The sequence below is a fragment of the Mus caroli genome, unplaced genomic scaffold (assembly GCF_978045245.1).
Source record: "Mus caroli unplaced genomic scaffold, Mus_caroli_1 scaffold_2, whole genome shotgun sequence".
Taxonomy (NCBI): Eukaryota; Metazoa; Chordata; class Mammalia; order Rodentia; family Muridae; genus Mus; species Mus caroli.
Window position 1 is genome coordinate 60,375,955 of NW_028227257.1, and position 17,150 is coordinate 60,393,104.

The following is a 17,150-nucleotide window of genomic DNA, read 5'->3' on the forward strand; positions in this document are numbered from 1 at the left end:
CGCCCCTCCTACTCTCCAAAGACGCAAACATAAAGGGAGACAGACAGACACACACACTTTTTTAAAAAAAACATGCACACGGTGGCTGAAGAAACTGCTCATGTTTAGAGCACTGGCTCATCTTCTAGAGGTAGTTGTATTTAAATATAAAAAATTAGGAGCTGGAGAGACAGTTCAGCACTTATCGCTTTTGCAGAAGACCTGGGTTCAGAGGATTCCATACCCTCTTTTGAATTCTGAGGGTACTGCAAGTATGCAGTACACTGACATACACAGACAGATACATCAAATATATACATAAAATAAAGCAGGTATGATGTACACGCCTTTAATCCTAGCACTCAGGAGGCGGAGGCAAACAAATCTCTGTGAGCTTGAGGCCAGCCTGGTCTAAAATGCAAGTCCAGATCAGCCAGAACTCTGTTACATAGAGAAACCCCCGTCTCAAACAAAACAAAACAACAAAATAAAATTTACCAAAATAAATAATTATATTACCCTAAATTCTTGTAACCTAATACAACTTAAAACTGGGGGCTTGTGAGATGGCTCAGTGGTCGAGAACACTGGCTTCTCTTCCAGAGGACCCGGGTTCAGTTCTCAGTCCCTACCTACAAGGTAGTTCAATAGCCAGTTGTTTGTAACTTTAATTCTCAAGGATCTAATAACTTTTTATGGCCCCTGTGGGTACTAGAAGCACATGGTGTAGTTGCATACATGCAGGAAACACATATAAAAGTAAAACAAAAATAAAAAAAATTTTGAGACAGGGTTTCTAAGCGGATGTAGCACTGGCATACTGAATTCACTCTGCAGACCAGGGTGGCCTCAAACTCAGAGGTATGCCTCTGCCTCCTGAGTTCTGGGATTAAAGGCCTACACCACTACTGCCAGGCTAAAATAAATTTTTGTTTTTGTTTTTTTCGAGACAGGGTTTCTCTGTGTAGCCCTGGCTGTCCTGGAACTCACTCTGTAGACCAGGCTGGCCTCGAACTCAGAAATCCGCCTGCCTCTGCCTCCCAAGTGCTGGGATTAAAGGCATGTGCCACCACTGCCTGGCCTAAAATAAATTTTTTAAAAATGAAAAAAAAAATTATTTAAAAAGTTGATGAATACAAAATATAAGTACTAAACATAGAAATGTGCCTCCTCATCTCTTATTAGTTATATCTGTGTCAGTGGATTGTCAACTTGATGGGATTTAGAATACTTGGAATAACAGCCTATGGCCATGTCTGTGGAGTTGTTCCTTAGGGAAGTTTAACCAAGAAGGGAAGATTTATCATGAATGTGGATGATACCATTCCATAGGTTCAGGTCCTGGATAATAAAAAAAGCATTAAGTTCCAGACACACAGTGAAATAGTGACTTATACTCCTGTTGCTATGGCTTTCCTGACCACAAAGGACTACCCTTAAAACCATCAACCCAAATAAACCCTCTATTACTTGCTTTTTTGGCCAGGTTATTTTATCAGCTAAGTGTAATAATGAGAACTAGGAATGAATATGATACCTTCTTTTAGGAAGGCAGGTAAGCAGGCCAGCTGGCCTCCAGAGACACACAAACAGGCAAAACACTATATACGTAAAATAAAAATTTATAAAAACATCAAAGTTAGTTAAGTATACCATTTCAGAAAAAGTCACTGCTGTGTATTTTCTTATAAATGCAGAAACATTTTCTTAGAAAGGAAGGGAAGGAGAAGGGGGAAGAGAAAAGAGTAACTGCCCCAGCAGCTGGGTATGAAATTCCCTCCTTAGAGATGTGTAGCTGTAGCTCTCATCATAAAGCAGTTTGCCCTTCCTCCCATGCCACTTTAATGGCTGTTCTAATGCTCAGAGGTCTGGTCCTATTTACATCATTTAGTATCCTTCAGCTATCATTTCGACTTTGTTTTTGAGTTTTAGTATTCCTTGGATTCAACTTTAGTCCTATTAACCTATCAATCAGATAATCTCTTGAAGACAGCTGATCCCTGTACTCTGGAACCTGGCTTCAGAACTGTTATAAACAGTGGTCATTCCTATTCTTGCAACTAGCCATAAGCTGTTATTTCTAGGGTTCGGTTTTGTAGAATTTTAAAGATTTAGGAATGTTAACATGTCATACTATGGCTGAAACTCTAAAATGTATTCAGGCATATCTAAATTGTGGCCTACATACATCTCAAGATAGCTATGAATGCAGCCCAACGCATTTACAAATGACAATGTCTAAACTAGAAACTCCTAATTTTATTACAACTGTAAAATTTAATTAAGGAGCTTTATTTATAATAAAGCAGCTGAAAAGAACTAGTCCTTACCTGGTCTCTGGCTCACGGGTGGACTTCCATTAATTCCTGAGAGTATAATAGGTACAGAACTCAGTGATGAAGTAGGTGTGGTCACCACGGAGGAAGATGCAGCTGTGGTCACCATGACTATGGAGGTGGAGGCAGTGGAAGCAACAGGAAGAGTTATGGTTGGAGATGCTACCAATGGTTTAGCAAACGAAGCTGAAGCCACAGGGCTAGTAGTTACCCCAGTAGTTTTGGTAAGGTTCACAGTGGCTGTAGACTGGGTAGATGTTACAAGGGTAGTGTTATTAGTTTCAGAGGTCTCAACAACCCCAGCAGTGGAGGCACTAGAAGAATATGTAGCTTCTTTAGCTCCCATATCAGAATTAGCAGTCAGAGATGGCACAGCAGTAACATTTTCTAGAAACACTTGAGGGGAAGTAGTGACAGCAGCAGCTACAGTGCTGCACATCTGAACTTGCTCAGAAGAAACCACAGGTGTGACGACCATTACTGGAGAAGGCCTGATACTGAACTTCTGTGGCCCTGTAAGGGGTTGAGGTGTGCGAACTCCGGGTATCTTCTGCTGTAAGGCACCAACTTTGCTCATCACAAACTGTGTGAACACACCACCAGGAGAGGGCCGCGCTGCTGCAAATAAAAATTTGCAGGTAAAAAATCTTCGTTCTCTCACTGTGCCCTCCTACTAAATGATTGTGCTTATAACATTAGTTGTGCCCACTGGGTCAATTTCTTTTGGGGGGGGAGAGGGGATTTAAGACAAGAGTTTCTCTGTGAAGCCCTGGCTGTCCTGGAACTCACTCTGTAGACCAGGCTAGTCTCGAACTCAGAAATCCGCCTGCCTCTGCCTCCCAAATGCTAGCTAGGATTAAAGGCATGCGCTACCACGCCTGGCTCCTGGGTCAATTTCTTAAAGGTACAATCCACCTATAAGTACCAATTGCTACCCACACACAAAAAAAGAAAAAAAATGACTCAAACACTGTCCTCCACCCAAAGCAAAGTTTTAAAATTCTATTTTTCGGTTGTTTGTTTGTTTTTTGTTTTCTGACACAGGGTCTCTCTACAAACCTGGCTGGCCTGGAACCCACTTAGTAAGCCAGGCTGCCCTCAAACTGAGGAGCTCTACCTGCCCCCAATTCCTGAGTGCTAGGATTAAAGGCATGTGACAACACTGCCCGGCTATAATTCTAATTTTAAAATAATAATAATAATAATAATAGACTTAAAATTGAATGCTCAGACTAAACATCTTTAGCCTATACATTCTAAATTCTTAGGACACAAAAGAGTAAGCTGGACATAGTGAATCATGCATTTAATTCCAGCACTAGGGAAGCAGAGGCAGGTAGATCTCTATGAGTTTCAAGTCAGCCTGGTCTACAATAATGAGTTTCAGGACAGCCAGGGCCACATAGAAATTATGTCACAAAACACACACAAAGCAGCAGTTATTAACCTTATCACCTAAAACAGATGAAAAGGGGAAGGACAAGATTCCCATTACCCTTACGTTCCGCACTGAAAGTTTAAAGTTTGTTCCTAGTATTTCCCTCCTGCCTCAGCAACTCCTCCTTTTACAAACTAAGTACTATATATTTTTTTTAAAATATGAACATGTTTTTAAAAGCAGGTTAAGACTGTTTTATTCTTTTAAATTCTAATTAAAGCTGCATTCTAGAGGCATAAATAGATTCTCTTTAAAACATTAACTGCCCATCCTCTATCTTTACTCCAGCCTTCAGCCATATAGTTCTTTTGTTTATTAGATATTTTCTTCATTTACATTTCAAATGCTATCCTGCAAGTCCCCTATACCCTCCTCTCGCTCTGCTTCCCGACCCACCCACTCCCACTTCCTGGCCCTGGCATTCCCCTGTACTGGGGCATATAATCTTCACAAGACCAAGGGCCCCTCCTCCTAATGATGGCTGACTAGGCCATCCTCTGCTACATATGCAACTAAAGACACAAGCTCTGGGCATACTGGTTAGTTCATATTGTTGTTCCTCCTGAGACAAAGTTCCGAGCTGAGGAGGAAGGAAGAACCATCCAGAGACTGCCCCACCTGGGGTTCCATCCTATAAACCACCACCAAACCCAGACACTATTGCATATGCCAGCAAGATTTTGCTGACAGGATCCTGATATAGCTGTCAATTTTGAGGCTATTCCAATGCCTGGCAAATACAGAAGTGGATGCTCACAGTCATCTATTGGATGGAACACAGGGCCCCCAATGAAGCAGCCATATATTTCAATTTCGTGTTAGAAGAATTTAAAAATGACGACAAACTGACACCTTTACTTAACATTCCTAAAGGTATTTGAAACAAAAAAGAGGAATTTCTTAAACTAACTGTATAACTTTCAACTAAAACAATGTTTCAAGAAGGCAATTTAATATAGACTGTAAAGTGTTAGGCAAAAGAAGTTTTCATACACAAGACAGAAATATACTAAAAGTTTTTGTTTGACAAGAGCTTTTTATTTTTAACCTATACTAACCCATTCTACTAGCTCTTGTTAGTGCCTCAGATTTGTAAGTACAAGGAATATGCTTATGATTGGTATGAAAAATGTCAATCATCATAGGAAAAGTAAAGAAAACATTTTAAAGCAAAACCTTGGTTTTAATATGTTAATACAGTCTCAAAGTCTTTTGACTGTAAAACTTAATTTTAATTCATCAGATATCATAGGTCATCAGAAGAATTATTTTTAGAATATTTAAATAAGGGCATTAATAATAACACAAAAATCTGTATTTTGCCACTTTTATAACTTTCATATTGGATTCACTGGCCAACATTAAATTACAGGCCTTTCCAAACCATATGCATTCTCTTACTTACCAATTGGCCTTTTTGCTGGAACAAATGCCTTCAGATTCTTCCCAGAGCGATTTGTTGCTGGGCCAGAGGATGCCATTTTGGAATTGGATGTTGAAGGCAACAGGGTGCGTGGTTTCCTGGATGCAGCCACCTTGGCATTGGATGCTACCTTGGAGATGACAGTACTGAGGGTTGAGAGGTCCAGGACTGAGGGTCGCAACCTGCCTGTGATATAAGCAGCTAGCCTATTGGCTGGATGCAATGCCCCCATCTGTCCCAATAGCAACTTAGCCTGCGGGTAACTCTTACCATTAACCTGAAACAAGTGGCAAAGAGAAATTCTGTAAAGATAAAATTCTCTTGCTAACTTCTCTCCCTTGACAGGGGTTTCATTTTTATAAGGTGTTTTAAAGTCTATGCTTTAGATGTAAAAGGGGAAAAGTGAAGATTTTCTAATCAGGATAATCTCAATAACTGGATGGTATCATCTGATATCTGAACTAACTTGAACTTTATTTATAGTCTGGAAATAGATAATCTTAGAAACTAAACTCATTTCTGCATTATAGATATGTAAAAGACATAACTGGATCCAACAATTCATCTAATTGTTTTACTTTAATAAGCAACTGTGGTTATTAATGAATCACCAGCAAAAATAACCATGATCCACAGACTCTCTCCAGAGAAGGATAAAGGCCATCACATCACATGGAGTCTAAGTATCTTTCATATCTTAAAGAAATACAATCTGCTTCTGAAGTTACAGGACACTGACTGATATAATAACCTAAGCTATTAAGTCACACCAGTTTTAGCTTTTCTTTTTATAAGAGTTTAAGATTTTATTTATTTTTATTTTATGTGTATGAGTGTTTGTGCACCATGTACATGCCTGGTGCCCATAAAGGCAAGAAGGAGACACTGGAATTATACCCCTGTAATTGAACAGGGTCCTCTGGAAGAGCAGACAGTGCTTATAATTGTGAAGTCCTATCTTTTGCCCCAGTTTTTGGTTTTCAAAAGGGGTAACTTTAAAAATATTATAGCCGGGCGGTGGTGGCGCACGCCTTTAATCCCAGCACTTGGGAGGCAGAGGCAGGCGGATTTCTGAGTTCGAGGCCAGCCTGGTCTACAAAGTGAGTTCCAGGACTACCAGGGCTACACAGAGAAACCCTGTCTCAAAAAACAAAAACAAAAACAAACAAACAAAAAAAAATATTATAAACAGAACATGCTCAAAATAAAACGTTGGCACAAACTCAGAATATTTCTAGATGCCATCACTAAATGGTCAGAATAAAGTGAACAAATGAGGTGTACATTTTTTTGTGATGCCTGAGTTGATAACTGCTCATTTTAGGCAACAACTTACTAATGTGTGTGTGTGTGTGTGTGTGTGTGTGTGTGTGTGTGTGTGTGTGTGTATGTTAAGAGACCACAGAGGCCTCCATAGTTTCTCACTCATGTTCTCTTGTCATAAACTACTGGGCGACATCTGGAGAACATAATCTTTTCTGTCTCCTCATCATTTACAAGTAGTAGATAGAAAATGGAGCCATCTACTCTTCAAATTTATAGGTAAACAGTAAAAAACTATCTAAAGCAACCGACTCCAAAAAGAAAATTATTCTTTGCTACTTAATTTTGATTATTCCAAGGAAGCTCAGCAACTTCAATCCCTCAAACTTAATATCAAAAAGAAAAAAAGACTTTTTTGATACAAAAGTAAACAATATTAGTTTTTTAGCTGTTTAAATTACCTGTTATTATTTATTATCTTCCCTAAAGTCTATATACAGGATGAGCATTCCTTATCCCAAATTCCTGGGATAAAAAAAGCATTTCAGATTGTCAGATATACATAATAAGCTGTCTTGGAGTCAAGATCCAAGTCAAAGCACACAAGTTCTTTAGGTTATATACAATTACATATGCATAGGACCAGAGGTAACTTACAAAACAGTGTTTAGTGTGCTAGCATTTTGAGTATAACCCACCATAAGAAGGCAGTTATGGAATTTTCTATTTGCTGATGATCATAATTTCAAATACAGGTATTGGGATTAAGAATGTTCAATATGCAGCAACCACATGGTGGTTCACAACCACCCATAATGAGATCTGACACCCTCTTCAGGTGTACCTGACAACAGCTACAGTGTACTTATGTATAATAATAAATAAAAAATCTTTAAAAAAAAAAAAGAATGTTCAACATGGGGGCCTGGAGAGATGACTCATCAGGTAAGAGCACTGACTGCTCTTCCAAAGGTCCTGAGTTCAAATCCCAACAACCACATGGTGGCTCACAACCACCCGTAATGAGATGTGACGCCTCTTCTGGAGTGTCTGAAGACAGCTACAGTGTACTTATATATAATTAATAAATAAATAAATCTTTAAAAAAAAAAGAATGTTCAACATGTAATACAAACTGACTGCCAATTCAAATTATACAGATGTTGACTTTGTTTCTTTTCAAGGCAGGGTTCCTCTGTATAGCCAAAGCTATCCTAAAATGTACTCTGTAGACCAGGCTAGCCATGACCTCAGAAATCTGCCTGCCTCCTGAGTGCTGGGATTAAAGGCATGTGCCACCATCCCTGCATATAGCTTACATTTAATTCAGAACTTCTTTCTCCAGAGAATATCCTATAAGCCAATTTACTGCTTAACTTACTAACAGCAGAGAGTTATTTTGACCTCACAAAATTTCAAATTTAAAAAAAAAAAAGTAACTACAGTTCACTTAACAACAACAAAATGTTGCTATATGTTTGAATAACATCTTACTAAATTAAATTTTTTCCTGAGGTATCAATATATAGGTTGGTAATAGAGTACCTAGGTTCAACCCATTATTGTAAAACAAGCAAAAGAAAATAAGCTACTCCCCTCCCTATTACTACTCACATATAGTACCAATCTTTGCTTGGTTGGTTTTCTTTTTAAAGAAAAGGTTTCACACTGTAGCCCTGGAGGTCCTGAACTCAAAAGATCCACCTGCCTCTGCTTCTCAAGTGCTGGGATTAAAGGCACTGACTTATAAAGGCAATTTATCTCTACTTCACCTAGTAATCTATCTATTTGTTTTGAAATTTTTATGCTAGTAAAATATTCTAAGACCCAAATTAAATGCCTATTTTTGCTTACTTAGGATCACTAGAGCCCGTGCAGTAAAGCTTATAAAAAGGAACTTTCTGAAAAGAATAGAAAGAAAATCCTAAGCTAACATAAGGCTCCATATCTCTGTTCATGTAACAGTAGTTTGCCTTCTGTATTCATCTAACCTACATTTATCATAATAAGAATTACCGATGGTTTTTTACTACCCAGTTCTCAAAAAAACTAAAGAAATAACCTAAGGATAACAAAGGGGCTTGAGTGTTAAAAAAAAAAAATCATGATGTTAGCTAAGTATAAAAAGGTACTATGCCCAGATTAAATATAATTCTCACCTGGATAAGCCCAGATGTAGTTGAACTGGGTTTACGTTTATAGGCCACAAGCTTCCCCGAAGGAGAAAGCCCTGCATAAAAAGGAAGACCTTTGCCTCCATGTAATCTCTCCCTCACTGAATCCAGGGCATCTGTCTGCACAGGAGAGATATCATCCATTTTCCCAGGGGACAATGGACCATCAGGAGTCTCTGATCCAGATTTCTCAGCCATATCATCTTGGTCTTGACTTGATGGCATAGAGATTTTCACACGAGAAGAATAAACAGGAGGGGTCTTCTCACCCCGACACTTCCGCTGAGAAGCCAACTCAATGATGAAGCTGCCCACCTTAAGTGACTGTGGCATGTTGCTATTGATGTGCTGAGATAAAATGCTCAAGATCTTGTTTCGATCTTCTTCCCAGTTGCAGTCTGAGATGATCTCTATCAATTTGGTAGGACCACCAGGTGACCTCTGATGTACATACGAGGTAGAAGAGGACTCTCCTTCATTGCACGAGGATTTCCAGCTCTTTTCTGTTTAAAAAATACATAGACCCACTACATCACAGACCTTCTGTACTAAACTTTGATGGGGATAGGGGGGCTCTTTTCTTTCTTTCTTTTTCTTCTCAAAACAGGGTTTCTCTGAATAAAAGCCCTGGCTGTCCTGGAACTATGTAAATCAGACTGGCCTCAAACTCACAGAGAACCACTTGCCTCTGCCTCCCAAGTACTGGGATTAAAGGTATGCTACTGAACTTTGAAAGAAATCCAAGTTTCTCATTGTCTCATTTCAGTGTTAAATTAGTGTGCAAACTCAACATTCTAGAGTTTTCTAGGAAAAAAAAATTCACAGAACTAGACACTTGTCTTCACTATCCCACAGACTAAATTATCTCATAAAAAGGAAATTTCCTTAGCACTTCTCTCACAAACATTAAAAAGTACTGCCTTGCAAAGTGTGACCTATAACTATGATAAATTTTACTTGATAGAAGTTATTGTTCTGGGCTGGAGAGATGGCTCAGGAGTTAAGAGCACTGGCTGCTCTTCCATAGGTCCTGAGTTCAATTCCCAGCAGCCACATGGTGGCTCACAACATAAGGCTCCATAAATCTATAATGGAATCTGATGCCTTCTTCTGGTTTGCAGGTGTACATGCAGATAGAGCACTCATATACAGGAAAGGAAAGAAAGGAAAGGAAAGGAAAGGAAAGGAAAGGAAAGGAAAGGAAAGGAAAGGAAAGGAAAGGAAAGGAAAGGAGGGAAAGGGAAGGAGGAAACAAACAAACAAACAGAAAGAGAGAAAAAGGAGTTATTGTTCTGATATCCAAACAGACCAAACAGATACTTGATAAGCCTGCCTTGAAACATGTAAAGACAAGAATCAACACTAAATAGTAAAAAAGGTATGGTTTCTGTTTACAAAAACCAAACAGTGATGGTGAGATAGCACTTGTGACTAAGTCTGTTGATCTAAGATCAATCCCTGGACCTATGTGACGGAAGGTGAAAACACAGTCTTGCAAGCTGTCCTGTGATGTGTGTGCTATGGCAAGCATGTACTTGCCCACTGCCCTCATACACATTAAATGCACAAATGTAATTAAAAAAGAAAAAGAAAAAACAATTTTTAAAGCACATTCTATCACTAGTTTCTACTACAAACTCTGCTATGCATGGTTGCTCCGCTGTATACAGATGATTCAGATTCTCAATGTATCCCTAATCATAGTGACAGGAGACACACTGACAAGATACATATTTTTATAAGGCACCAAATTTCTCTAGTGGAGCATCTCAACCAATGTGCTGGAGTTGTGTCAAGGATACAGGCTCTAGCTCAATCATTCCCAGAATGGACACGGTCTCAAGCAGCCTCCTCCACTTTCTTAAATGTGTATACTAACTATGTCATTATAAGAAGAGTGCTGCTGCCTAGGTGCTGATACCCAAAACCAAACAGCTAACTTTCTGTTGAGGTTATAATCTCCTCATAGAAATTGTGGCAAAGAAACTTGGAGATTATAAGTGATAGTTATTCTTCTATTCCCTTTACACATGTCTAATGATGGTGGCTATGGAAGACATAAGGTAAATTTTAATAGCTAATGATGCCCTTATCTTTGAGTCTTGAAAAGAGAAAACTTTTTTGCTGAGATGATTCTTATGTTGTCTGAAATGAAATACCTAATCAAAACAGGTAGACCTATGGATATTAAAGCAAACGATAAGGAAATGCTTCTGCTTGCTCCATTTTTTGCAGAGGTTAAAAAAAGCACAGTGTCATATTATGGATCAGTGGTTTAAATTTTTTGCCACTAAATAATTCAGAATTAAGCTGGGCGTGGTGGTGGACGCCTTTAATCCCAGCACTCGGGAGGCAGAGGAAGGCGGATTTCTGAGTTCCGAGGCCAGCCTGGTCTACAAGTGAGTACCAGGACAGCCAGGGCTACACAGAGAAACCCTGTCTCGAAAAACCAAAAAAAGAAAAGAAAAGGAAAAAATCAGAATTACATAATAGCTACTATCAACTGTTAATATCTGTTTTTATTCTGACCTTGTGATTTATCAGAATCATCCTCCAAGTCACAAATGAGCTGCTTTAAGGTCTGTTCAGAATCAAGTTCCTAAGGAAGGAAGCAATACAGAAATTAATTCAAAAAGTATTTATTATCTACAGAGGACATAAATTAGTAAAATTATCTACAACTTTATATTTGTCCAGTTGTATTAATTTTATACAACCTTGTGCCCCCAAAAGTAGATAAATAAAATGTAGTCTTCTTACCTTCAACGTTCTTAAATGACTGAGTTACTTAGAAAATAATTTACATGATACATTTTATCAGGATTTTAGTAACAAATACTGATAGATTAATTAAATATGTGGAGAAATGGGTTTATTTATACATTATAGGAAACACAAAGAAGATTATGGTAATAGTAATAAAAATTCTAATACCAGACACGGGGAACTGGAAATTAGAAGGTTATTATGAAACAAGCAATTAACCTTTGTAACACGGTTCTCAGGACTAGAGTAACAGGAACTCTGCTGCTGAAATGATGAGGATGGAGACAGTGGTGGAGACAGCTGTCTCTGTTCCTCTTTCTTTCGTTCATATACTCGAACTCGGGCACAAGTCATCATACTTTCAAAGTACAAGTAGACTGGATCTTTGTCCTCTTCTCGTATCTGTAAGTTTCAAATAACAAAACAGACCATTATAATGATAGAAGGAAAAAACTTATCCTGGAATCCAAAGGAAGAATGTAATTTGTTCCTATTACAAAAGATGTGTTTTTATTTTGTTTTTTAATATAGGATCTGTCTGTATAACCCTTGCTATCCTGAAACTCCCAATAGTAGGCCAGGCTAGACCTCTTGAACTCAGAGATTCACCTCTGTCTCTGCCTCCCAACTGTGTCTGACTCAAGCTCCGGGGGATCCCACAACCACATCTGAACTCTGAGGGCATATACATATACATAGGCAAACACACATACACAAATATAAACAAATTATGAAAAAGTTCACTTTCTATGAACTTAAAGAAAAACTTGGCTATCTTCAATTATTACTCTGCATCTTCACTTTTATCACATTGTTTTTTGTTGTTTTTTTTTTGTTTTTTTTTTTTGGTTTTTCGAGACAGGGTTTCTCGTGTAGCCCTGGCTGTCCTGGAACTCACTTTGTAGACCAGGCTGGCCTCGAACTCAGAAATCCGCCTGCCTCTGCCTCCCGAGTGCTGGGATTAAAGGCGTGCGCCACCACGCCCGGCTTATCACATTGTTAAAGTGAGAGCAAATAAACTGAGTCAGAGAGGAAGGGTATTAAAAATACACTGTCTAAAATCTTGATAGAATATTAACAAAAGCTCTACTTGAAATCTATCTCCTTTACAAATGGCTTATGGAACTTACAATAAAAACAACAACAAACAAGCTTACCACAGGATTGGGCTTGGGAGTATATGTTCGTGCTGGTTTAATTCCAGGGGTTAGTTTGCCCTTCATGGTAGTAGAAGATCCATCCGGCTGAGGCAACACCAATGGTTTTATAGGTTCAATGACAGAAGGAGTTGGAATATAAACCGGCTCTGGATCTACTTCACCTTCTACTTTCACCCACAGTGGGTAATGTCGAACAGGCTGCTCAGGTTCTGCTTCACATACAGCTTAACAAAAGATAAGGCCAAGATTTTAAGGTGTTTTTTGCAATATAAGTTCAGCACTGAGCAATACTAAAACAAGGTATGTTCCCTCACAAAGAAGGAATTTGTAGTTGTCTTTGGATGCATTAATTTATTCATCTATTAATCAAATATTTGTTGAGTACCTGTTCTCCAACCAAGAGAATAGCTAAGAATAAAACAAAGTATGTGCATGTATACATATGGACATATATCTTAGATATTTTTGTTAAATTTATCATGCCTCATCCCGTTAGTGCTAATATTTTAAATTGGGGTGGGGCACACCTGTGTATAACAGAACATGTGTGTAAGGCAGAGGACAACTTTTGAGAGTAGGTTCTCTCTCTCTATCATGTGAACTCCAGGGAGCAAACTCTGGTCATCAGGCTTGACAGCAAGTACCTTTACTGGCTAAACAATTCCACCAATCCTTAGATATTATTTTAAATGAGAATTTTTATTTCAACTTTCAACTGTCTGTTGCTTATACATTACTAATACTAGTGCTATATTCTGTGGTCTCCTTAATTAATTCACACTTCTAACACCTTGTTGTAGATGACCTAAAATTTTTCTATATAGAAAAAGAGAATTCATTTTACTTCTTCCTTTCCTATCTGGATACCTTACATACCTTAATATACTAGCTAGAATCTTCAGTGTGTAGTTTTTCTAGAAAAGTGTGTAGCTGTTACCTAGGTTGGTCTAACTCCTAGACTTGAGTAATACTCGCACCCCAAGCTCCTGAGTGCTGAGACTAATGTACTTACCTGTTTAGTGCAATGTTACGCAGACATGAGTAATAATTGTTTTTAAGACAGGGTTTCTCTGTATAGCCTTGGCTGTCTTGGAACTTGCTGTGTAGACCAAACTAGCCTCAAACTCAGAGTTTGCCTGCCTCTGCCTTCCGAGTTCTAGGATTAAAGGCGAGGCGAATCACAACTACCCACTTGCAGAAGTAAATACATCCTTATTCTTTCTTTGGGGAAAAATGAGTATTAGCTTGGTATTTCATGATTAATACATTGTAAAGTGTTTCATAGGTCACATTATCAAACAGATAAAGGGGCCTTTCTGTTTGTAGTGTTCTCAAAATAAATTTTGCCAATTCTTTTTTTCTTTTTTATATTTTTGAGACATGTCTCACTGCATAGCTCTGGCTGTGGTGGAACTCACTATGTAGACCAGACCAATGTCAAATTCATAGAGGTCCACATGCTTATGTCTCCCAAGTTCTGGGAATAAAGGTGTGTGCTACTATGCCAAGCTGAGAGGATTATATGGTTTCTTAAAAAGTCTATTCTGGTCATGGAAAACTATGTTAAATTGATAAACTGATATTCATTCATATTCTCTCTCTCTCTCTCTCTCTCTCTCTCTCTCTCTCTCTCTCTCTCTCTCTCCACCCTCCTCCTCCACCCCACCCCACCCCAGACAGTATCACTGTATAGCCTAAGGTATATATATCTGATTAGCCTCAAACTCACAGAGATATACCCACCTCTGCCTCCTAAATGTCAGGACACTGCCATGCCTGACTGTTGAGTGATTTCCAAATATTATTCCAAATTCAGATTCCGGGGATGCAATCCTGTACTCTACTTAAGTCATGATGCATATGCCTTTCAATACATAGATATGTTCTGCTAAATTGTGTTTAAAATCTATACTCATAAGAGATATTGGTATACATTTTCTTATAAAGTCAATGTATCAGTTAAACATGAGTGTAGCTTCCTAGAATGAGACAATTTTATAGGACAATTTTACACATGACTGTAATTTCTTCCCTCTGTATGTTACAGGATTTAACAGTAAAGTGATATGAACCTGATTTTTGCAGGATTTCTCCTGTCCAATTACATTAGTGCAGAAGAGGTCTGTGATTGGACAAGGAAAAGGGAGGCAGAGCTGCAGGGGGTTGGGGGGCGGGCGGCTGAAGAGATGACGTCACTGCAGAGGGTCAGCCCAGTGAGGTCAGCTGGCAGGAGCTCTGTGGCCCTCCGGTTGCCCACACTAGTGCAGGAACGTGCTGGTTCTTTTTTTACTGTTTCATGCAACACCTGATGATTATTACAGGTGCTTTTATTATTAGCATAATTCTTTAACAAGTTGAAATTATAGTTTTCTGCGGTAGGGTTGGGTCTCACTATGTAGCCCATACTGGCCTTGAACTCTAGATATTCAACCTTAGCTACTGAGTGCCAGGATTAATGGCATACACAACTGTTCCCATCGGTTCTTCTACTGTTATGAGTTACATGTCTCCCAATGAATTGGACTGTTGTCATTTGAATTGTCCAATTATCAGCATGGAATTGTTCATAACAATCTGTTGCTATCCTTTGGATGCCTATAGTTTAGTCACCTCTGTCCCTAATGTATTTTTCCCCTAATCAGAATTAATATAAGGATCAATTATTTTAATCTTCACTACAGACTGTTACTTAAGTATGTGTTCTTTCTCCAAGAAAATTTTAAGAGGATTTGAGAAACAAGAATGCCAGTTTTTATCCTATTATCCTTGATATTGCCCACAGTAATACCACATGGCCTTCACACAGCCAGTCATACTTTTTGACAAGCCAAAGGATAAACTGGTGATAGTGAAAGCCAAAAGATAATATAAGGAGGTAGAAATAAAAGTTCGCCGGGCAGGGGTGGCACACGCCTTTAATACCAGCACTTGGGAGGCAGAGGCAGGTGGATTTCTGAGTTTGAGGCCAGCCTGGTCTTCAAAGTGAGTTCCAGGACAGCCAGGGCTATACAGAGAAACCGTGTCTCGAAAAGTAAAATAAATAAATAAATAAATAAATAAATATTCAAGAAACCATACTTTTAGAGACCACACTAGAAAACACATGGAATCTTGTCAGAAAAACTATATAATCTTGGATAGTAAACTGAGATTAAGCATCTATTTGCAAAATGAATAATAAAGTGTCCTTGCATAAGATTACAAAATTTATATTGTATCCCACAAGGTGTCCAATGATGTTGGTTTTCCTCCACATCAATGGACTAGTGAGTTTTGTAACTATATAAATCCTTTAAGTTTACCATAATTTCATAAAGAAATAAATGATAAAGGTCTAGATTTCATGCAGTGAGAATAGAAAGTTTTAATTTATATTCTAGCTATAACATATAAACATGTAAAAATTAAAATCCTACAAAAAATAAGCAAAAGAAAAACAAGTTTCCCACTAGAGATCCAATGTAACAGTCCCTACTGCTAACTAACTTTTGTTTTGTTTTGTTTTAGGACAGGGTGGTTGTACTGGAACTCACTCTGTAGACCAGGCTGACTTTGAACTCAAATCCAAAATTTAATTTTAACTATTTGTAATTTTAATGGTGATTGCCATGATTTAGTGGAAGCTAAGGAGTCACTAGAATAGAAGGTGGTGGGCATCATAACTTTTCCCACTTCTACCTTGGCAGCTCTAACATTTTCACACAGCCACTGTATTTATGCTACCAATTCCTGTCTATCATCATGTTTAAGTCTTCACTGGTTTGTATTTAAGTCACTATATTCTAAAAACCACAAAGCCTATCAACTCATCATCAAAAACATGCTTATGTGATTAGTCCTTACAGAATGTATACAAATAACCCTTTAAAGAGGAAATGTAATTGTACATCACTACATTTATTCCAATTGTTCATATGGACTCTCTTTACTTTTACTAATTGCTCAAATTTTTACCACAATGTTTACTGATTTGGTTACTGAATTTCCTTGTACCAAGGTCTTTGCCTTCTTAGTCTTCTTGGCTTTCACTGACTGTGGCTTACATCATCTACTCATGAACATCACCCAAGTTCTGAAACATGGTTGGTCTTTTTAAAATAAATCTAATACATTTTAAAACATATTCTTATTAGTAATTTGTAATTTCTACTTCAAAGATACTATTTTCCAATCTAGCAATGTAGCTAATATCCAGAGATGTTTTTCTACCTTATTGGGTAAAATTTACTTTTTATTAAATGACATTTTATGCTTTTCTTCCAGTGGGGAGACAACTGAGACAGAGTATCTCTATTAACTAGCCTAGCCTTGAACTCAGCTATCCTTCCTCAGCTTCCTAAACGCTGAGGTTACTGGGAGCCAGCATGTTTAGAGAGATGTATAGTGAATACACAACAGAGGGATAGAGAGTTGACTAAGTGGATAAAGTGCTACCATTCAAGCATTTAAGAGCAGAGTTTGAGTCCTTAGAAACTACATAAAAGCTGGGTAGGAAAGACAGCCACCTGTATCAGTTCTTGAAAGGTTGAGATGGGGAATCCCTGGGGCTAGTTGCTAAACTGAGTAAGAGACCATGTCTCCATAAATAAACCAAACCAGGGTTCAGTCCCC

General features: G+C 38.2%; 1 protein-coding gene across 9 annotated transcripts in view; it reads right to left on the bottom strand.

Annotated features, from left to right (window-relative positions):
• The window catches only part of Mga (MAX dimerization protein MGA), a 94,602-nt gene that overhangs the window by 24,948 nt on the left and 52,504 nt on the right, over nt 1–17,150 (bottom strand). For 6 of the 9 annotated variants that reach the window (XM_029470410.2, XM_029470396.2, XM_029470403.2 and 3 more), the window contains 6 exons: nt 12,537–12,763; nt 11,599–11,781; nt 11,143–11,212; nt 8,599–9,116; nt 5,159–5,453; nt 2,310–2,933 (listed from right to left, as the gene is read on the bottom strand). In XM_029470410.2, the coding sequence (XP_029326270.1) occupies nt 2,310–2,933; nt 5,159–5,453; nt 8,599–9,116; nt 11,143–11,212; nt 11,599–11,781; nt 12,537–12,763 (1,917 nt within the window). The remainder of the gene's footprint in view (nt 1–2,309; nt 2,934–5,158; nt 5,454–8,598; nt 9,117–11,142; nt 11,213–11,598; nt 11,782–12,536; nt 12,764–17,150) is intronic. The other 3 variants (XM_029470424.2, XM_029470433.2, XM_029470440.2) reach the window with 3 other exon arrangements.